We start from the raw sequence: 22,967 nt of genomic DNA on the forward strand, positions 1-22,967 counted from the left end.
GAGAGAGAGAGAGAGAGAGAGAGACTCTATCATCGACTCGGAAACGAGACGTTCAATTAATCGAATTAATAAATTCACCGATCGAGTTATTTGCGATTTTGCATACTATGAAAATGCGCGCGCGAGAACGTTGCAAACCCCGTTGTTTCAAGCATAATTAATTAGCGCGTTCTGAATTAGCTATTTTATTTTACAAATAACATCCCGGGACGTAGAGATGTTGTTTATCGCGGTCGCGCAGTCTGCTGCAATTTGTTGTGTAATTGCTCGAGCGTTGCGTCCGTGCTATATTAATTATATTATTCCTCGAAACATCTTCGGTCGTTTGTTCGATGATTCGCGTCGTATAAAATTAATTGCCGTATTTTGCCGGAGATAATTTCAGGAACTGTCAACAATAATTGAAAGCGTAAAACATTGGAAAAATGTACGCTAATATTTGCTCTTGTTATTACAGATTTATATTATAAATTGATATTTGCTGTTATTATTATAAATTAAATAAAGAATTATACACTCTCTCTCTCTCTCTCTCTCTCTCTCTCTCTCTCTCTCTCTCTCTCTCTCTTGAAATAACGTGACGCGTAACGTGAGATAAAAATATAGATATGAATATCATAGAGTTATCGATAATCATTTCAAACAAGCATTGTGCGCAAAATCACATTTACATAAATCCGTTAATAATTAACGTGAAATTCCGTATAACTTTCAATAATTAATTTACATAATCAATGTAATTTTCATGTAACGGTCGTTCGATTCGCATGAGTATTCGCGGACGTGATTCACCATTTATAGCAAAAATAAACATCTCGCAAACGTCTAGTTAGCTTTAAACGCCTTCGGTTGCCTCGGCGGGATCAAGAAATCCTAATTAAATTTATAATGATGGGACATCCGCTTCGCGAATCACCGTGCGCGATTCAAAGATTCGATTACTTGCCGAGGCAGATCACCATTCGATACGAGTCGTATCCAAAACATATCCAGATTAAAACGCAATGGGCTTGGCGTTATTTTCACGTAATGAACCAACATGAAGCGGCAGGGAGAAGTGAAATACGCTAAAGCGGTCGCCGTAAGATTAATAGTCGCGTTTTTCGGCGTCGCGGCGCAGAATCGCGGATTAAAATTCTACGGCGGCGGCGTCGACGCGGCCGACCGTGTAAACGCGCTTTAATAATAATGTAAACGCGCAACGAATGGGAATTAACGCGTGCTCGCATCGCCGTGAAACAAGAGGGAAGAGGGCGGAGGACAGACGGCCGCTGAAATCCGCCCCGAAACTCTGCCCGCGCACACCGCTGTGAGAGAACGAGCGTAGGGGTGGAGGGGGGGGGGGGAGGGAGCGCACGCATAATTGCATAAAATTATCGAGATCCGAGTTATATACGTATCGGCATCGCGATTTTCTTTTTAAACGCCCACCGATTAAATATAACGCGCAATTTTCGGCAGTTCGTTAAATCCGCGCGAAATTCCGCGAGCACCCTCTTGCGTTCAACCCAAATATATTTTTTTCGGATGGAAGGTGGTTCAGACACTCGCCATGGTTTTTCGATCGTGCCACCCGCAGAAAAGATTTCCGGATTCAATGCTATTGCACTTGGACCTGTCGTGAAATAGCATTGATAGAGCGATAATTATATTTATTGTATGGCAATAATTCTATTTAGAAAGGAATATTTTAATCTTCTCGAATCTAGAATAAAATGATACTGGTCCGTGTGTTATGACACGTCGAGAGAAGATTTATTCTAAAGGTAAGAATATATAGTATATAAACTTAAATTTGTATAGGTATATGTTATCTCAACACACAGTAAGTCAACAATAATCAAACTTTTTAGTCGACGTTAACCGGCCAGTTTTAATACAGAAAATTTATTGCGAAAAATACTACCTCAGCCAGGGTTTGAACCTGGACTTCCCTTCTCTCTAGGCGGGCGTCTCAATAGTATTATAAGTTTATCTTATTTAATTCGAAAAGGAAGAATAGGAATTATTGTTTTTATCTTCATATTTTTCAATTTCCGCGTGTCTCTTTGTGCTATCTTATTGCATTTCATGTTTTCGTGTTATTTAGCCATTATGTTTATACATATATTTTAAAAGTATCTTGCATCCAGTGTTACTATTTTGCAATTAGAGACAGTTTCCTAAAATATTCTACGATCACTTAAATATATTTTAAATTTTGCCCGGATAAAATATATTTTGCAAAATATTTATTTTAATAAATATACTTTTCTTTTTCATGATGTTATATTTGATTTACGCGAATCACTGTTTAATTCGAGAAAGACGAATAGGAATTATTGTTTCAATCTTAATGTTCCTTTGCTCATTGTTTTACTACATGAGATTGTGATTATGTTAAGAATGCTTTTAGTCTCGTTACCAGAAATCCTTTCTGAGAGAGTCGACGTAATGTTCTCGATCTTGGATCGCATCAATGACTGTTCGATATTTATTATTCTCCTCCTTTATTCTTTCACTAAAAGTACACGACTACTTTGCGATTCAGAGTGCGCGAGAGATTATTCACGAAACGGATATTTCGATCGATTTGCCACTGCGACTGGGAGCTTATAACTCCGGCTGCAATTCCACGTATGCAGATATATCCGGCTACGCTTCACACTTATCATCCGCTTTTCGCGCGCCGGTTGTCGAGAGCCGTACTTGCTGCAACTTTAATTCCGCGCCGGAAGTCTTCGCTCCTCTCCGAGAACGGCAGTAAGGAGTGCTCCGCAAATAGCGAGTTGTACAAACATCTCGTTAAACATTTTCTTACGTTTCTAGAACTGTAATACAATGCACATTTCATAACAAAACGTATCCCGTATTCGCGAGTTATTCGAGGAAAAATTCACGATGCATCTACACTGTGAGATTTCATGCAAAATTACAACTGTTATGGTGGGTAACGTTGCGACCATTTATCAAAGTGCATTTACATACGGTGGTAAATTTAGATCTTGTTGATAAAATGATTACCTTATATAATAAATAACTAGCTTGCTTTTAATTTTGTCAGTTTTCGTGAAACATAAACAATTTCCTGTAACTTTACATATTCTTCTTATTGTTAGTGTATTTAGGGAATATAAATCTTTGATATGATTTGATGCCGAAGTTATAATATAATAAATGTAAAATTAAATTTCATCAAATCGAAATTTTGCCGGACTTAACTTGAACTAAGTTACATTTAAGAAAGATTGACAATGATGAGATAAGAAATAATTTCAAAACATAAAAAATTCTACTTTAATGTTACACTTATGTGATAACGTCTCCCGAATAGCGGGCTTTTACCCTTGAAACCTGAAGTGAAGATTTTAATAAAAAGTGTTTGCGCGAGAATTTGATGTGTATACGCGTTTGAATAACGTAATGTCGAGTTGCGCGCAACTCTCGGAACTTTTATTCGCGCGAAATTTCTGCATTCGCGAGAGGCGGCGAGAGGGAGTTGCCGCATCAGTCTCGATCTTCACGCGATTACGCCTATGGAAATTCGCGCAGGAAGCACGGGCGACACACGGGGAAATCTGTTTTCACTATCCCTCTCTCCGTCCCCGTTTTCCGTCTCCGTCTTCCGTCTCCGTCTCCTAAACCACCCTTCCGTTTCAAGCCGCGACGGGGGAGCCGCGAAAATTCGTGGCTCACGATGTTAGCGCGGGGCGAAATGAAAATGCGACAGCGAAATTGCCAATATCGTCACCCTAGATTTTCCTTACTCCGCTATCCTATGCCCCGTCTTGCCTTTCTGACAGTGGGGCGATCGTGGAGATCCGGTCGGTTCTCCCTTCTTGCCAGTACGTACGAGGAAGTTTCGCTTTTCATCAGCTGCAACGAGGAAGGCGGGAATAAATTCGAAGGCGTCGGGTTTTCAGATTGAATTGATTGAATTCTAGCGACTGTACGAGTAGTTTACGCTATTTATACGATAGCAATACTTGAGGAACAAAGATTTGCTCTTGCAGTTTTTCGAATTGTATTCGTGTATTTTATAGCTCGTAACTTTTTTTTCGAAGATGATTTTTATTTGTTCGTTTTAAATGGTAGTTAAATTCTCGTGGGCTCGACCTTTCACGTTTTATTTTTCCGAACGTGGTGTAATCCATCGAGTAGCGCGACTCCGTGTATAGTCAGCCGCAGCTGGCAGTAGATATGCCGCGTGTCGGTCAGACAAAGCACAAGGGGGAGAAGATAGAAAAGAGCATGGACGGATAGTTGGATGCGATATTACGAGTAATCTCAGCAATTGTTTCGCTGCAGCCTCAAAAGCGGATTATCCAAGTTTCGCCAGCTAATTGTTTAAAGAGTATTATGAGACCTTCTAAACTAATTTTAAGACGCGAAACGTCAAGTCACATTTGCACACATTTGTCAATACGAAATCTTACTCAACCGTCAAAGTTATTTCGTGCAGGGAATGCTGGAGTGATTCTGTACTTTTTACACTTTTTGCTCCTGAAACTGTCAATTCATGAAAACATTTGTCTAATGTACAAATTATGTGACTTTTTTGTGCAGATCGACAGTGTCCCACTAAGTCAGATTAAATCAGAGAACAGCATGGTACCGTTGAAATGAAGCTTAGAAGCCTAACAAGAAATCAAGTCACTCAAATAAGGTTACATAACCTACAACTTGTTTAAGTGAATACATTTCTTTTTAGGCTTCTAAACTTAGTTTCAATGATACCCTGCTGTTCTCTGATTTAGTCCGAATAGTGGGACACTTTTGATCTATTTGATCTATTACACAAATGTTTTCATGAATTGACAGTTTTAGATGTAAAAAGTGCAATAGGTGCAGAACCACTCCAGTATCCCCTTAACGCAATATCCGTGAAATATTTCTCCGTCGCATTATAGAAGTAACACGTCATTGCTGCTGTCGCATAGAGATTGTTCAGACGCGTTTCTCTAAAATTTCCATCTCTATCAGGATTACGCTTTCGTAAACGCGTTAATAATTGGCGCGCGATGCCTCATGCGCGCGTAATCTCCAGAAATCAATTTACAGTTTGCAGTTTAGTGCAATTTTACACGCTAAACACACCGAATCGCTGTTTCCCGAATTTTCCGAATGACGTATCCGGACGGTGGATATCGGTCGGACGATACGCGGGGAGGGTAGGAGGCGAGGGAGCGAATCGGGACGCTCAGGCAGTAAATAGAGACAGAGCGCGACGGACAGGAGGCAGTGGAAGCGGACGGTATTGGGGCGGCGGGCGCTTCACGCGTCAGGAGCAGAGCGCGGTCTACGCACCGCGAAGCGTGCACTGAGCGACGGGGGTGGGAAACTGGGGAGGGAAACGCGCGAGCCGTGAAGGATATCAGGAGCGTTCCTTGCAGCTGGCGCAGAATTTCCTCCGGTTTCGCCTCTCAGAGAGAGGATCTTCCGCCGTCGGGAGTCGGTACAACCGCTATCTCCCGCTTAATTGCGTCTGGTCGCGCGATATAATGGGACGCACGAGCCCCCGGGTCTCTGCCCGCCGCGTGATAAGGGATGGAAAGATGCGCGCCCCTCGCCCTTGCCGCGTCGCGCAGACCCGCCGGCTCTTTCGCTCCGCCGGCGACGCGCAATTATTGTTGCATTTGAATATTGGGTCGGGTGCATGCGTCGCTGGTCTGTTTGTTGTCGGGAACACATCCGCCGCACCGAGAGGAAGAGGTGATGCTGCGAGTGAAGCCGCAGAACGAGAGAACTGACGGGGGTCGTGGCTGTTGGAGATTCACGACTTTCTCGCTGCTCCTTCAACCCTCGTGCTTCCTAAATCGCTACACTGAGAAAAATCTCCGTCGGATGAACCAATTAAATGGTGTTTCCGATAATTAATTTTTCCGATTACGTTTTCCGATTAAATTACGGATATATCCGACGAAATTTTATTGCAAATCCGACCGTATTTGTCGTCGAATATATCCGTTTGTTATTATGCAATTGCATTAACCGATTATATCTCAGTGTACAGTTTTAAAATTTGCCGCAACTTTCGTGCGCGCTTTCCTGCGTAGTTTTCCACCGTATTTCTTTGCATTTTCTAAATTTCCGAGACTCTTCGTCCCTTATCCTCTCTGCCTTTCAGTCTTCCGTAACATTTAAATTCGAGCACGTTTTCGCTGTCGCTTTAAACAAGTACCGTCCATGCTTACGTTCCTTTCCTTCCCTTCCGTCGCGCTACATTCCTAATGCTTCTCTTCGGGATCCACCACGTGTCGCCTACGAGCGCTATTCGGCTGGCATGTGGGTTTTTTATAGAGCGATAAACGTGTATTGCACGCAGAGACGCGCAGGGACTCTTCTTCGTCGTCGTTGCGGTCGTTGTCGTCCCCCGAATCGTCCAGTTCTCCTGTAACGTCGTTTCGTGGGAAGTGGCCACTTTGCCGCAGACATGCTCACAGTTACACCCAACGAAGTTACAAAGCTCCAAGTTCGCTTCGAAATTCCGTCCTTCGAAACTAGAATCGTTAGCGCTCCGAGCGTCTTCAGTCGAGTTTCCTGCTTGCATTTTTCTCGCCATCGGTCCGCTACACTTCAACTTGGGCTCAATATATCCGGAGCTATTAACAAATTGTAATTCCTCTCGATTAAAGAGAATTACTTTCCGCTACTTGCGGAGGAAAAAATTATTAAAATAATCAAATCCTGCTGAATAAATAAGTTGTGGGACGATAACCGAGCGAAACTACATGTTAGAAATCATGACAATGTTTATTCCAACAGATCGAAAATACCTTTTTCTAAAACGTCTCAGACTTTATTGAGCTTTCATTAGCAAAATATATATAATAACAGTTAATCAAAAGAGACAGTTGTATGAAATTGCGATAGAAAACAACAGACATTAAAAATTAATCCGAGTCAGAGCAAAATAATAAGAAGCCGCATTATAGTTGAAAAGAAACGCAATAATAAATAGAAAATTTACGAAAATGAAGAAAACAAGTAAAAAAATGCAAAATGCAAAAAGAAGATAAATGACAATTTTCAAACTAGTCAATTGATAAAAGAATCGTAGTAAAAAAAGTGATTAAGGCATCGGTGAGGGAACGCGTTGCGAAGGAAAGGATAAGTTTTCAACTTCTGTCTCAAATTACGTGTGTGACTGGGCGAACAAAATTCACCCTGGACGTATAATGGAAATGGAAGGAAATGTCTCTCTACAGTTGTTATGAAAAAAAGAATGTATTTTCGTGCAAGTTCAAAGAGTGAGGAAGAAAGTTTCGGGGAGACGGGAGGTCGCGGGGAAGATTTTTATACGCGGAGAAAAAGAAGGAAATGAAAAGGGACGAAACGAGATTACGGGAAACGTTGTACCGGAGAGAAAGAACTTTCCTCGTATAATTTTGAAGTACGTGCTCCACGGCGGAAGGGTTGAAATAGTCGCTCGGTATCCATAAATCACCGGGCGCGGCGGCAATCTCGCGCGGCGCAGCATCGAACGAGCCTCGTTGAAAGAACGTGACATGACGGTCCTAATGAAAGCAGCAATTAAGTAGGCGAGAGCGATCGACCAAGTTCCACGGCCCATCCCCTCGCTCGCATAGCCGAGCAAATTACACGACGATGGCAATTAATAAAGCCCCCGTAATGGCGTTCGCGGTTGTATCGCGGCCTCCTCGTCCACCTCCTTCCCACCGCTCCACCCGCACCCCCGTGCAATCTCATCGTCGTTAATCACTTTAACGAGTGCTTTTGTTAACGCCGTCGCGCGATAAGAAACCGTTAAAAAGGATCGCCCGTGAGTATCGGGAATATAAATTGTCACGAGCGCCGGGACGCATATTGTCTTGCACGAGCTTCGAAAATGCGCTGCCCGGCGCATTTCGCGGAGGTCGTGACGCATTCTAATTTGCCCTCGTGAATCCGGGAAATTAAATTAATTGCAAACATATCGTTACGTTTGGCCCCGTAACTCGTAAATTAATTGGTCGGTTAATTGCACTTCGCGCCGCACTAGTCCCTGCGTATCGCTGCAGTGATTCGCTTCGCATATTTTTACTTCCGCGGCTGGAAGAGGAAGATGATGAATGATTCGTTACGATCTTAATAACTTGTAAGAAGTTATGCAATAACAATATATTCGCGCGAGACTTGTAACAAGTTATATAACAGCCGTCCCGCGATGATACATCTCTACGGAACTTGTAACAGCGCAGCAAATTCTTTATCGCAACTTGTACAATAATGCGATACGGTCATAGTGTCTGCAGTTTGCATTCTTTATTTGCGTGGAAAGAGGAAGGGGATGACAAGTAATGCTCGTTACGCTTAATTACAATAATTTGTAATATCTTATGCAACACTCGTACACAACACTTTTCATTAAGCCACTATAGGTTCTAACGAAATACGGACTGTTCCAAAATCAATAGTAATAAATAGGGGTGTATTTTCGGGGAGGTAGGCACTAATAAAATTTTTCGGCGAGAAAAATAACGGGCTAGGACTAGACCAGGATTCGAACCTGGGACCTTCCGCTTGCCGGGCGAATGCCCTTCCAACTGAGCTAGCCAGGCCCACGCACGAAATTCTTCTCGCTTACCTAACATCAATAGTAAGTAAAAAACATAGCGTTATTCCTGGCGAAAAATCTGGTAATTAATGCATTTAATTGTTTTCTTCTTCGATATAAAGAGAGATTGTCAACGGATTACAGCTCGCTCGAGGTGAAAATTACATTTCTTTATCTACGAGTGTCGTACAAAAAAATGTCACTTTTCAATGCTCGTCACGCGCAGTCAATTTTGCGACAAGAGCTCGACTCTTCCGTTTGTTGCCCCGTGAATACTCGATTTCGATTTCTAATCGAAATCGGAAGTGCCCGTGCACCCTCCGTAAACGCGAGTGCAGATATCCGGCGCGGGAAAGCGTTTCATTACGCGAGATTGCATCGTGTTTCGTGAGCTCGCCGGGAGAACCGGGCGAAGATGCGAGGGGGCTCGTATCAGCGCATTTGAAATGGAAATGCATCCGAAGATCCCCGCGACACCACCCCCGTCGCTTTATATCTGCGCGATGCAGTAGGCACTCGCGAGAGCCGGGCTTGGCAACCCCCGGCCGCGACCGACGCCCCCTTTGTTCCGTAATTCGGTAGCACGAACGCCATACCGTACGCTCTTTTACATGGGAGTTCATAACAGCTTACGAAAATGTAAATGCCGCCTTTAGAAAATGTGAATTTTGAAAACTTGCTACTTCTGAGCTTCGAGGACTTGGAACTTTGAGGATCTGACATTCCCGGGGGACACGATATCCGAGAAACATGTAGTTGCAAATACTCTTGGAGACCTTTCCTTCTGGAATTTTCAAGTCTTAGAAGTGAGAATTTGAAAATGTAAAAACGTAAAATTTTCACACCCTTGCGAGGGACTTCATTTTTATAATTATTATAACTGTGTGAATTCTCAAGTCTTGGAACTTTACGATTTAAATACATTGAATTATATATATTTTTGGGAAATCGGAGAGAATTACTTTTTTTAAATTTAAAATATTAAGAAGCCTCACGACTCTTAAAAAATTTGGAAACGCGAAGTTTTGAGTACTCGTGGAAATGTTAATATTTTTATTTCTAGAATCATTTAGTCTTGGAAGTTAGAATTTAGCAAAGTTCTAAAATTATTACTTTGAGATTTTGCAAATAAATTCTCAAAAATATTGTATTCTCACGAAACTATGAATTTCTTGAGCTCTTTGTGCCACACATATACATGCACACATGCTTATAAATAATTATTTAATTATTGCGATATAATATAATAATAAGATTCTGCATTTGAAGCCTCCGCAAGTAGAAAAGTTGCCACGCGGGTCCACGATGGTCAAAAATAAATCTTACTTCCCTAATTGGAAAGACGAAGAATGACGGGACGCGCTGCGTAAATACCGTCGTCATAGCGCTGGATGTTGCGTGGTGCAGCTGAAATGTTTACTTTGTAACGGCGCGCGCGATATCTCGGCAGCGTTATTAAATTGCTCGTATTTGCATGACGGCGCCAAGCCGAGCTGAAGACCTAACGACGGGAGTTACGGTCTCGCTTAAAGCGAAGAACGGAAGGATGAAGAAACCGGGCGGGGGAGGAAGCAGCGAGACGCGTAATAAAAGGATGTCATTTAATTTAGCGATTCGCCGGATTCGCTCGGATTCGCCACTTTACCCTCCCGCCCGTCCCACCCCAGACGCATTTATCCGAACCGAGAGGCCAATTACGACTGTTTTCGCTCGTACTCCTGAAAGCTCGACGTCTTTATTCATTTTGGACGAACGCGAGCTCGTCCTCCACTGTACCTTAAATAGGACGGATCTTCGGCACGTTATAATGTCTTAAAAAAGTAGCCGCGTATACTTCAATTTTACCTTTCGGACTTTTCGGGTTGCATTGAAAATTCTTTATATCGTATTTAAGAAGGTTGTTAAGATTCTTCGGATTTCGAGTAGTGGATAACGAAGAGAAATTTAAAGTATCACTTCATAGGTAATTGTAGTGAGGTTAGGTGACAGTTTCATATGGTGATAGTTTTAATTTCTCTTTGTCTTTTATATAAAGTCGAGTATCTCCCGCTTCATTTTTATACGTACTTTAATCGTGTGAAAGAATTTTGCAATTTTACAAAGCCAGTTTCAAGTAAATCATAAATAAAAAAGTGAAAATTTTTATTACCAATTTCTTTTTTATTAGACTTTTGAACTGAGTGTTTTAAGTATGGAAATGTTCTGTTATGCGATCCGCAGCTTATCCTGCTATTATTTTGTGCCTAAAAGCCAATAAAAGGATTTAGAAGCGTAAAAACGACATTTGACTGTGTGTCAATAAAAAAGATGACTGGAGGATTTTTCCTTGAAATTTCAAATCACTGAAAATTTTCAAGTTCTGAAATTCTCTAACGCCTCGCACTTTGAATTCGTAGAAGTCGAGATTTTGGACATTATTTGAAAAAAATGTTTCAAATTTTTCGATATTCGGAAAATCTGTAAAACTTAAATAGACTTTCAACCTTTGAATTTTCTTAATGTTTTTCGTATGGAAACTTGAATTTTTACACACAAATGTGGATGTATCGCTTGTATTGCAGGTACTCTTAGAACTTTGAGTTTCCATCGAACTGGGTATTGTCAGAACTCGATGCTAGATTTCGAACATTGGGGGACGTAATTACGCGCGTCGCGAACAGATTCCTATTCGCGAACGATCGCGTCATTTCCGGCACGGTACGAAGCTCGCGTTTTCATCGGACTTACTTTAATTTGCTCTGCGAAACGAGTGTGCGCTGCCGATAATTTCCCGATAGCATTTGATCTCACTTTAATAAAGCGGTGTCGAAGATTGGTGTTTGCACGACGGAGACCAGGCTCTCCTATCTTCTAGAAAGTGATTAAATTACCAACTGCTTGTCGATATCAATTAAATTAAATATATTCGCAAAAGATTTTAAAGAATTATCTGTCATTTAACGAGGACAACAAATGCTATAATAACAGATTAAAAAATATACATATGAAAATAGCTATGTTATGACTTTCAATATTTATAACAAATGTATGTTGTGTAGATGTTTTCACAGGATACTGTATGGTTCATGGGAGAGAATACTCAGACCTTTCTGTATTTCGGAAGAAAATTCGCGGCTCACTCATCCTGCTTAATCCTCTTACAAGGGTTTTTTCAACCTTTCGAGATGCTCACGAGGAAACGACTATTCACGCGAGAATATTCGGGACGACGTACACGTCTCCGCACTTTGACAATCGATCGATCTTATAACACGACCCTCCCACCAGCTTCTCCCTCGCCAAAAGATTTATTGGCCTCGAATGCGAATCCTTTTCGCGAAAATTCCTCACCTGGGCGAATTCTTTGCGGAATTTTTCGAAAATTCACTCCGTATAAGATTTCTAATCGCGTCGGAAAAGAGCGATTTGTCACACATTCGATAACTTGTTTGACAAGTCGTTGAATATTCAAGGCATCTGTTTGTGAGCGGAAAAAAATTCAAGATTTTGAAAATTCTAAATTCAAAAATAATACAAACGCGAAAAAACACATCGAACTAAAGGACACTCGTGACGCGTATCTCCAATCAAAATTTGAAATCGAAATTCTTCCCGGAACGTCCCGGGGATGTAAAATTTCGTGGATTAAAGATCTATGTCTCTGTGTATCATTGAACCCCGATTATGGTGAACTCTGGCAGCACGAGAAATCCACCCTGGACTGTAATCCTTCGCGGACAAACGTCGGATCGTTTAGGATCCGTAACCCCTGGGAGGATCCGACGGGGGAGGCTTTAAGGATTCGCGAGTCGTAACGGCGTCGGACGCGCGCTGCCATTGAAAGCACGCGGGAAAGCGTATAAAGCGAAATAAAATAAAGTGTAAGCGAGCTTTACTCGGGGGAGCGCGATTCTACTTTAGATTAAATTCCGAAGCGCGACCCACCTTCTTACCGCCACCTCCGCCGTCGTCGCCCCCTTCCGACTATCCTCCCCCCCCCCCCTCCTCGCGACCCCGTACACCTTCCACGGCGCTTCTATCTCGTTTCGGAAAGTAAGCTTTTCCCGCCGCCGCGCCGCGGACGTTTTTATCAGCCGGCAGATGGTTTCGCTTGTAATCCACGATATACCACCCCGCAAGTTCCTCCCGGTTTCCCCTCGCGGGATCTCTCGCCGGTGAGAAGGACGAGATCGACGGGCGTTTATTTATTCGAGGCGCTCTCCAGGCGACCCGGGAAAGTCCCTCCGAGCCCGCGGGACGCAAGAAACTGCTCCTGCGCGAAGCTGTTTATCTATGAGTTCACTTTAGGACGATAAAAATCATGATCTTCTAGAAAAATTGCGTATTTTCAGATAAAAACCCTCCTTGAACGAAAGTGGGAATTGTTTCACACAATCGCATACATCTCTGTCTCTCTCATTTAATTTATCCGGTACTCTGGGAAAAAGACAGAAACCATTTTGGGGCCCACAATTTGTAATCGAATTATTTGGATTGTTCGTAACTCTACTCTGGAAAAAATTTTTAACTTTTTTTTGTAGTTAAGCAATTTAACATTTCGGTTAGTGCCTCTTAAATTATCTTTGCGTCACTGAATATCGACAGAACTAATTGAGAGAATCGATTAGTATTACTTAAAAATCTTGGATGCAGATAGAATAGCAATTGCGATTTTTAGTTACGCGGGGTAAAATTCGTAAAAGATTAGAGTTACGAACAATCCAAATAATTCTAATTGTGGGCCCCCAAATGGGCTGCTGTCTTTTTTCCCCCCCAGAGTAGGTTATATTGAGAAAAAATACATCGCTGGATCGTCCTAAAGGCGGCTCGCGTCCATTCGTTTCGACCTCGGGTAGGTATACATATTTATTTTGCGAATTGGCGCGATCAGTCTCGGGGTGGCGCTGATCTCCGACACCTGCTGTGTATCACTTCGGAATAACGAAACAAGGGGGCGAGAGAGGGGGCGGCACGCGCCTACTTCATCCCTCTTCCTGACAGCTCTATCTCGCGAGTATCCCCCCGAATCCACCTTATGTCTCGCCCCCCTGTACCCCGCCCTTCCCTACCCTTTAGTAACTCCCTTGACACGAGTCGTTACTCTTTCCGAATACCGAAACTTCCCTACGGCTCGATTTCGCCGACTCGGGGGCTGCCGCCATTTTGCAGCATATTTTGCATGTCCTTTGACGCGCGTCTGATCAACGATAACGGGTTCTTTTCTGCCCTTTGAGAAGAAAAATGCTGCGGAGGGAAGAACGTGCGAGCAATGTAGTTTGAACATAAATCAATCCATAATTCCATTTCAATTTCTCTTCGCGGTGTTAAAATTTCGCGGACATGACGGGATCTCGATTTTGATTGTGATCTACCGATGATAGAGTAGTCATTCTTCTAAAAACATTGTTTAACCGCGCCATTATTTATTCAACAATTGAGATTGCATTTTGAGTCACTCATCTCTCCATTATTCATCTTTTTACGCCTATTTTGTCGGGAGACACTCCGTATACTCGTTTGTATCCACGAAGAAACGGGGCGCTTTAGAAAAATAATTGCGGAATAATTGGGGATGTCAGCGGTGCGCGCGAAAAATTAAGACAAATTGGAGCACCCTCGGTTTAGCCAGGAGTGCTCGCGTCCCCCTAACACTAACTGATCCGAGGGTCTCCGCGCGAGGTTTAACGAGAGGTAGGAAAGGAGGGTGGTGCACCTTGAAGCGGAAGGAAGGGATTCCAGACGGGGTTAGGCTGGGACAACATTTCGACCTAGCCCAACGAGAAGGGCCAAGACAAACAATTTTCAGCTGGCTCGGCCGTCTCGAACTAATTAACGCGGGATTTCGCCGTCACGTGGTCGTATTACATTACCATGGATTATTACCCATTAAGGAACATTATTAGGTAATTCTGACTCAATGACGGAGACGGATAATACCACGAAATTATGTTGAATCGACCGAAGGTTCGAAGCTTCAGGGGAAAAAAATGCTGACGCCACTAAGAAAATGAGAGCTGCGCTCTTAAGGGGATCCTTCAACCATCTTTTTTACCGACACAGTCAAATATACTTTTTGCGCTTGTAAGTCTTTTTATTAGCTTTTGTGCACAAAATAATACCAGGATAAGTTGCGGATCGCGTGCAGAACATTTTCATACTTAAGACATTCAGTTCAGAAGTCTAATAAAACAGATATTGGTACTTGCAATTTTCCATTTGTAGTCCTATATTTGACTGTGTCGGTAAAAAAAGATGGCTAAAGGATCCTCTGCCCCAGCCTCCTCCTCAAGTTCCTGTCTTCCTCGACTTTTTATCAATCGCGAACGTTGATGAGTCGATTGATTAGTCTTATCTAAACGTTTGCTCTGAATTTCCGAATCTCTTCGAGTATTTTTATTCGTCGTCCCGCGGGGGTGCGCGGAGACACGCGCGAGAATTAATTTCGCAATGTTGTTCTCTTTTTACAGCGTTCCTCCATTTCGCAACTGTAGTTCCGTATCATGTAAGAGGGAAGTGGGCGAAGAAATTATGGAGCGCTCCCCCGAACCGGGGAAATTTATCGCCTGCATATACGTCTGCATATAGACGCACGTGGCCATAAGCGCGTTACGATCGCGAAGTATTCCGGAAGCTGGTTCCGACGGAAGTGCACCGGAAACGACGTCTGGATCCAATTTTTCTAAATCAAACGAGTATTACTGGGCAACGTTTCGAAATATCCGGGAATTTACGATATCTCGAATATTAACGCGAACGCCCGGACGACTATTCTAGCGTAACTCGCGAGGAAATGGCTTCGAGTCTCGTACGCCGGACGTTAACATCGGTAACTTGCGAGCGCACGGTGTAATTGATTACAACAACACGAGCCATCCTTTAATTAATGCCGAGTATCTTTCATGCCGAAAGTTAAAAAGCGGCGGGACGAGTGAGCGGCCGCCCGTCGAGTTTTCATAGCGGAAAACTTGAAAACTAAATTTACTTCGTTTTCTTTGCGCCCCTAGTTTCTATAACTTTGCTCCGATCGTCGCGCCGGAACGTTAGACTATCAAACCGCGCCACTTTGTGGAGAAAAAGCGCGTAAACGTACGATAAACATCGCGAATAACGACAACCAACGTGTCCCGTAATATTCACAAATATTCGGGCACGAAATAATAAGAATCCGTTGTCGCTGTAACTTTTAACAAAATTTCCCTCGAATTATGCGGTCGTTCAGTAATGTACGTGGCACACGATAATCAAATTCGGCTTACGCCGCGATTTAATCCGCTTTAATCGAATACGCAGCCCGTGCTAAATACGAGACTCGCATAAGCGTTGTTATTTCACAAATTTGTCGTTGTTGCAGACCGCAAGGCGGAAACAGCCGCTTCGCCGTCATTTGATTGCGCATACGGTTAATAATGAACGCCGTTTAGTATTGTTAACAAACAAGCCGGCGTAAAACCTCGAAGTGGGACGGCGATTAAGTGGCGCAATTCAATCGCCGCGTTATCATCGAAAGTTAATTAATTTCATTATCTCAGCTACGCCCTCGTTTCAACTAATTAGTTACTTCACGGCGGCACAATAACGGCAAATAATAATACCGTCTCGTTGAAACGGAAATCAAGCCGCGGAATTATAATTGTGTTAAGCCGGACACTCGCTGTTTGTCAATTATGATCCGCGCAAGTTTGCGCAGTAACTGCAATTGCTTTGTTCTTTTTTTATGACTAATTGTATAAAGCACTCGAGTAATCGTCGTTGAGATGAATTATCGAATGTACATTCGCAATCATTACAGAGTAATCATAAACTATGTAAGAAAACAAGGCCAAATCCCGATCATCAATTATTCAGTTGGAAAACTCATATTTATTGCTCAAACGTGCTAATAATTGCGAGATTCGAATGTTTTATCAACTAAGCCAAAATAAATAAATAAATCGAAGTAAAAATATAGCAATACATAAATAAAACACTAAGTACGCGATAAAATTAACCATAAATGAAGCAAAATATAGTCGCAAGTTCTACTAGTAATTTTTAACCATGGACCATTACAAAAAGAAATAATCGCAACAGAAAGAAGAAATTATTTATTCAGACACACTTGAGCGCTCTTTCTCCTAGCGAAATCCTCCGTCAGTTTATTTCAAGGCTGTATCGTTGGCTCGTGACAGTTTTGAGCGTGATATTTTCCGGCAAGTCGGATTTGCATATCGGCCTTTTGCGAGTCGGCCGGAAAAATCGTCCGGCTGGATTCCCAGCGAGAGCGAACGAAATCGAAAACAACCCGTGTTTACTTCCCGTTGATTCAATATTAGCATCCGCAACTCCGGGCGAACCCTTGCCGACGTGAAATCGTACATTCCGTTTGACTCGATGGTTGAAATACAACCCCGGCGATTTGCACGCCGCTTACTACCCCTTGCCCAACCCCGCCTCTTCCGTCGCGAGGATTTGGCGTTTTAAATACGGCTAAACACGCCACCGACGGGGAGAAAGTTCTGCTAGAGTGGACGGATTAATAAGGGGCTAAGGGACTGCAATGAGCCCTGACTAACGATCCGGGGATTTAAAAAATTTGCGGATTAAACGGGAAATTGAGTTATTTTGCACCGTTAAAGGGATGCTGGAGTGATTCTGCACCTTTTACACTTTCCGCATCTAGAATTCGTGAAAACATTTGTGTAACACACAAATTATAAGGCTCGCTCATGCGTACAGATAGAAAGTGCCCCACTATCAGAGAACAGGATGACTTCTTGCTAAGCTCCTAAGCTTACTTTCAATGATACCATGCTATTCTTTGACTGAATAGTAAGACACTGTCGGTCTGTAGACAAAAGCCACATAATTTGTATATTACACAAATGTTTTTACGAATTGACAGGTCTAGGAGCAAAAGGTGCGAAAAGTGCAGAATCACACACACACACACACACACACACTCCAGCATTCCCTTAATATTCCCAACATTTTCAAGTCTCACACACGAGATCGTTCTCGGTTCTATGGAAGTAACGCGGGGGGACAAGTGGCATTGTCGTAGCAACAGACACATTAACCGAAGTGACTAACAATTAAATTTAATCTTGACGGAATATGACGAGGCATTATAGTAGCGGACTCCAACATCGCGCGATTTACGTCGCGATGTCTCTGCAAAATTTCTCTGCCGCGCAAATATTCAAGAGCCAGCCGTTCGAGCGACGTCTAAGGGCGTCCGCCCTTAAAGGGCTTTCGCACATTCGCGTGTACTTTCACACCCGAGGGTGTGGGGTTGGGCGGAGGCTTCGTAGTATTTCAGGCGTCGCCGGTTCCCGTTTACACTTGTAACGCGAGGCTTCCCATTGTGTAACAAGAGAGAAACCCCGCACGAGGAGCGCGCGCCGCGCCGCCCTATCATAGCCGGTTGGATGCATTAACGTCGAGATTGAAGGGCGGCGAAGGAGGGCCTCGACGAAGAGGGCCGCCGACACGTCGCAGGTAGTTTCGCGCCGAACGGTTGTAAATGGTACGCTTAATGCGATCGCGTTACACGACGACAAGGCTCGCCCGGGATGTTCTTGGGTTACCCTATCTGAGATGTATATTATCTTGCCATCCTCCTGGATTACCGGTTCCTTGCTTTAACGGAGTTCCCCTAGTTTGCCGCGATATTGGATGCCCGTCAGCGGTAACGACGTGCGCCGCGCGTCGAACGTCGAATAAGTATCGCATAAATCTGAAAGATACGTTCCCGTCTCCCCAAGCTGACAAGACGACAGGCTCGATTTCGAGAGAGGACAAGTTATTTGTCCCGCGACAACTTCGAGCGGGCTTTATTTACTTTATTTCACCTAATTGGTGGCTCGGTGTCTCCCCTACTGTATTCTCTTGCGCGTCCACGTGTCGCGGCGGGAGGAGAGACGTGTAACGGGGCATAACGACGCTTGCGGGGCTTTAGGACCCCCGGTAAGCGTGCGGCTTCGTTGGGATAGAGCTAATGCTCGTCGCACAGGGGTTTAACGCTTACCGTAAGCAGGAACAACGGATCCATGGCGACCGCGGAAAATCCGCTCGCGAGGACGAGGGGGCGGTCGATGGGGGAAGTCATGCGGAAAAGCTCCGAACAGCTTTCGTGGGGATACTTCGCATGGGTGGATCACATCCACGGGATATTTTGTGAGGGGTTCTCGGACAACGCCGCTTCTGCGTTGCCAGAAACGACACGTTGCGGAACAGTTCTGAATAACAAGAAGAATCGTTATTGACGAAAGTAGCGTCTGAAAGAATCGTCCTTCGAAAATCTCTCTCTCTCTCTCTCTCTCTCTCTCATTCGTCAGTTAGGTGCACGCGTTCGGGGATCCGTGACGTCCAAAACCCACGAGTTTAGGGATGCACGCATGTATCGAATCCGACGAGTCTTTGAAGATTCATACCGTCGAGAATCGCCATAATCCGGGGAGGCTTCCCGCTATCTGAGATCTATGAGTCTCTCGAATCTATAAAATCCACAGAATCTCGTGGATCTGACATTTGTATCCTGCGGATCCCGGTGGATAGCGAAGGCGCTCCCGCGTGGCGATTTTCCCGGGCTACCCTGTATATGTCGTGGTGCACATATAAACGGGCTTCTCCGCCTGGAGTCTCCCGTGGGCGGAGGATTACGATACTGTATGGCTGAGACACGACGGGCGCACCCTTTGTCTACGTTGTCTGCTATCCTTAGCCTTTCATTTAAGGACCAGGTAATAGCTGTCGTTGCAGCTGCACGTGATCCCGCAGTTTGCTGGAGACAGGGAGAATAAGGGAGCGTATTTTACCTCGCGTGGATACTAAAATTCGCCGGACACGCCGCCACATCGCCGTATCCGAATTTATGCGCCCCAGGATCATCGGGGTTTAAGCGAAATTCAGGGGCAGGATCGGCGGAATCGATGGAGATCTGGGACAAAGATAAACTTCCCGTGGAGACCATGAGATTTAACGCCGTTAAACACGGTTGGGTTTAATGAATTATAATCAGTGACTTAGAAAACTCTAATGGGAATTTTTTTAAGTCAAATCTGAAATTTACTTACAAGTTTTTCTTTCCGAAAGAAAATTCTTAGAAATACTCTTTTTTTTTAGGTATTGTTTCTTTGAAGATTTTATTTTTAGATACATGATCGAAGAACTAACGACTTTCGATATTAACATTACTAGTAAGAGAGTCAAACGTGGTTGTTTTTGCGTGAATTAATGTTTTACGTAATTAACGATCCATAATAAATTACGAAATCGACTTTCTTTTTCATTTTCGTACAATAGAGTGCTATAATTTTTATGTCAAAATACTCTTCGAGACTTTTAGATTCCTAATTTTTATCCAAAGTTTTATATGAATTGTTGATCTTCTGATTTAACGAAATTTTGTCAGATATTCAACAGTTGGCATTTCATCTGTTTTTCTATGCTAGCAGATTCTATTTGTTGTATTTCGCGAGAATAGAATGATGAAAATTTTACGCAATCTGAAATGTTTGTAAGAGAGTCCTTCTATATAGTTTCTATATTTCGATACTGAAGACAGATAAAATGAAACCAAAGTACTTTCGCATTTTCTTCCCTTCAAGATTGTATAAATATGAAAGAAGTTGAATTATTTGATCTGATATGAAACATTTCGAATTATCAAAATCTGACAACGGATTCGTAATCAGCGACCTCAAAAACTTGTATACAAAGTTTCACAAAAATGGTTCAATAGAAAAATGTATGCTTCAAAGGGTTAAAGGCTAGAGTGAAGAATACACTACATCTTGGTTCTCTATTCGCTTGCAAAAGATCACGATGGCACTCTCAACTGATCCGACGAGTTGCAACGCGCGCGTCCCGGTGTACGCTCGTAGAACCGCGCGGCAAAGCTATACGGTCGTTCTCGCACCTGTACTCCGAACAACAACAGCAACAAAAAAACGGCGAATATAACACCGCGGAATAACTAATACATCCGCCGAGGGTGTATTCGAGATATCGAGTTGCCGCTCGATAAAATGCAAAACTCGCGGGAGTAAAAATCGCGCGCGGATACGCGCGGATATATCGCCTCGCATGGCGGGGGTGAAATATACGAGATAACGCTCGCCGGTATCCGCCGTCACGTGCGTTAGGCGATATTTGTCGCACGTGACCGAGGAGCCGCGCCCGTCGCCGATATCTTCTCGCGGCGGGCTCCTTCCGCGGCGGAAAATCCATGCGGGGAACATTCGTCTCTTTTATTATTCACGACCGGGCGGGGGAGGATGTAAAAGAAATATATTATTTAACGTCGACGTGTTTTACAGCGTACGTTTCGCGCGCGGCACGTATGAAAAACGCGCACGGCACTTACCGTTCATTTACCACCGCGTAACTTTCGCATTCGCGAAATGACTGGTTAAAGGGGTAGCGCGGGAAACTGTCCGGTCAAACGGTCAACCGTATTTAACAAGGGGGTAACTACTTAACGTAATCATGGGACAGTGTTCCCGAAATCATTATTAAATCCTTACGAAATCTCCATGCAATCGTTTTGCTTTTATTGTCAAGTTTCTTCACTTGTTAGACAATAATGAACATTGAACATTTTCTCAACTTGTTTTCATTTCCCCCCAAAAATTACTTCTTTTAGTGAATATCCAAAGATATGTCATAGTTTACGTCTATAAGCGCGTATTATTTTTTTCATGATAAGACTGAAGCAATTGCTGTTAGGGCAGTGAGTTGATACACCTTTGCGCGCAAATTTCGAGAACCATAAACAGTAGATACAAATACTAACCGAATACTACAATCTTAATTGAAATTACCTCTACAAGCAAATACTTATTAGTAAAATCAAAAAGATATAATGTTTTGAGGAAATCTAACAGCTCTTAACAACGTCGCCTATTTTTAAGCGTGCATATACGAAAATTGTTTGCAATTAGATAAAATTATTTGTAATCAGATAAAATCGTATGAAATCTAATGAAATCATGTAATCGGTGGGACAACATTTTAACTATAGCGATTACCCCCTTGGTATCTAAATGTTTTGCCAGGGGGGAGGGGGAAAGCAATTTTAATTGCCGAGAGGCACGACGAGCGGTTTGTATCGCACGACTTTTTAATTGCTGCAAATTGAGGTCGCTTGAATAGGCGAAGTTTTATAATCTCTCCTTTCGGCACGTAAACGCCAAGTACCTACCGCGAAACTTTCCGCGCTCGATGCGGTAATTTATTTATTTTCCTTTTGTTTCGTTATTTTATAAGCTCCCCGTCCAAGTTCACGCCAACGTGAAATCCGCAAGCTCATTCGAAAGCAACGTGAAATCCTTTTGAGCAGAGACCCGAGATCCGAGAGGGAGAGAGAGAGGAGCGCGGAGATAGTGGCGGGAAGTGTTCTCCATGGGAAAAGTTTCCGCTCTCTCCGCGGAAACTTTCTCGATCGAGCTCGACGCGCGAGCATTTGTTTTCCCGCGGCGAGCTTTCGCGAGCTTTCGGCAGAGAAGTCACTCGAGGGCGGGCGGCCACGGGTATCGTAACGCGCCGCTTTAAGCCGTCGCGGCACTCACCCCCGCGCTTCACCCTCGTTCTCCACCCCCTCCCCCTCTCTCCCGCCGTTGTGGCCCCGCGCTGGATTAAAGTATCGGCGACGCCAACCGCGTCTGAATAATTCAGGACGAAAGTTCCAGTCGCTTCGATCTCGCGAGAGGTGTCCCGGCCCAGGACGATCGGAGGGTCTAATCGAGGTCCGTTTTTTGTTGCAGGTTTCGCGCTGATGAGAATCGTTGAGGTGTACAAGGAGATCCAGGAACAGGAGATGAACATCGTAAGTGCAACAGTAAAAGTGTAATTTTTAAAAGAGAAACTTTTAAGGTCTCGATATTTTTCTTTTCTTAAGAACTGTTTTTCTATGATTTTCGTAGACATTTATTATTATTGCAAAAGATTTTTAAGCACACGCGATATTAATTCGTGTCTAATTTTTATTTTAATATGATACTCCATACACTGAAAGAAGTGAGTGCGTTCCGGCAAGAAACTGCTACTATAGCGCTACAAGATCTGTGATAATACTCACAATCAGTTAAGATTTTGAATCTTAACAATCTATCAATAATTTGAATAATACGCTCGTTTGTCGGGATTCTTCAAGCCTTTTTGGGAAGACTTTTTATCACGATCGAATAATATTCCAAGACATTTCGTGGGGTAGCTAAAAGCAGGCGTATTGTCTGCCTCCCTCATTTTTTCCGTCTGTCTTCCACCCTGGCACCGTCCATTTCCGGGGATTACGTCAGACGGTCGTGTCTGCCAGGATTCGTAAAGATGTCCTCTTCGCCATCGTCTAGTGCCAAGCCTATCTAGTGGAAATTCACATTTCTCTTTGCTTATTTATATATTCGACGAATAAAAAGGATCCTTTTTACCGTCTTCTCGAGGGTCGCTGTTCGAAACGTTAACAATTTCGGAG

At 43.4% G+C, this 22,967-nt stretch overlaps 1 protein-coding gene and 1 non-coding gene across 2 annotated transcripts in view; one reads left to right on the top strand and one right to left on the bottom strand.

The window, feature by feature from the left end:
* Positions 1-22,967, top strand: part of LOC105561455 (trichohyalin) — a 92,825-nt gene that overhangs the window by 48,889 nt on the left and 20,969 nt on the right. The window contains exon 4 of the mRNA XM_012011450.1: positions 22,261-22,322. Coding sequence (XP_011866840.1) covers positions 22,261-22,322 — 62 coding nt within the window. The remainder of the gene's footprint in view (positions 1-22,260; positions 22,323-22,967) is intronic.
* Positions 8,468-8,540, bottom strand: Trnaa-ggc. Its single transcript has one exon. It is a non-coding gene; the product is annotated as a tRNA-Ala (tRNA).

Source organism: Vollenhovia emeryi, unplaced genomic scaffold (genome assembly GCF_000949405.1).
Source record: "Vollenhovia emeryi isolate VEMERY1.0 unplaced genomic scaffold, V.emery_V1.0 DF939207.1, whole genome shotgun sequence".
NCBI classification, from domain to species: Eukaryota; Metazoa; Arthropoda; class Insecta; order Hymenoptera; family Formicidae; genus Vollenhovia; species Vollenhovia emeryi.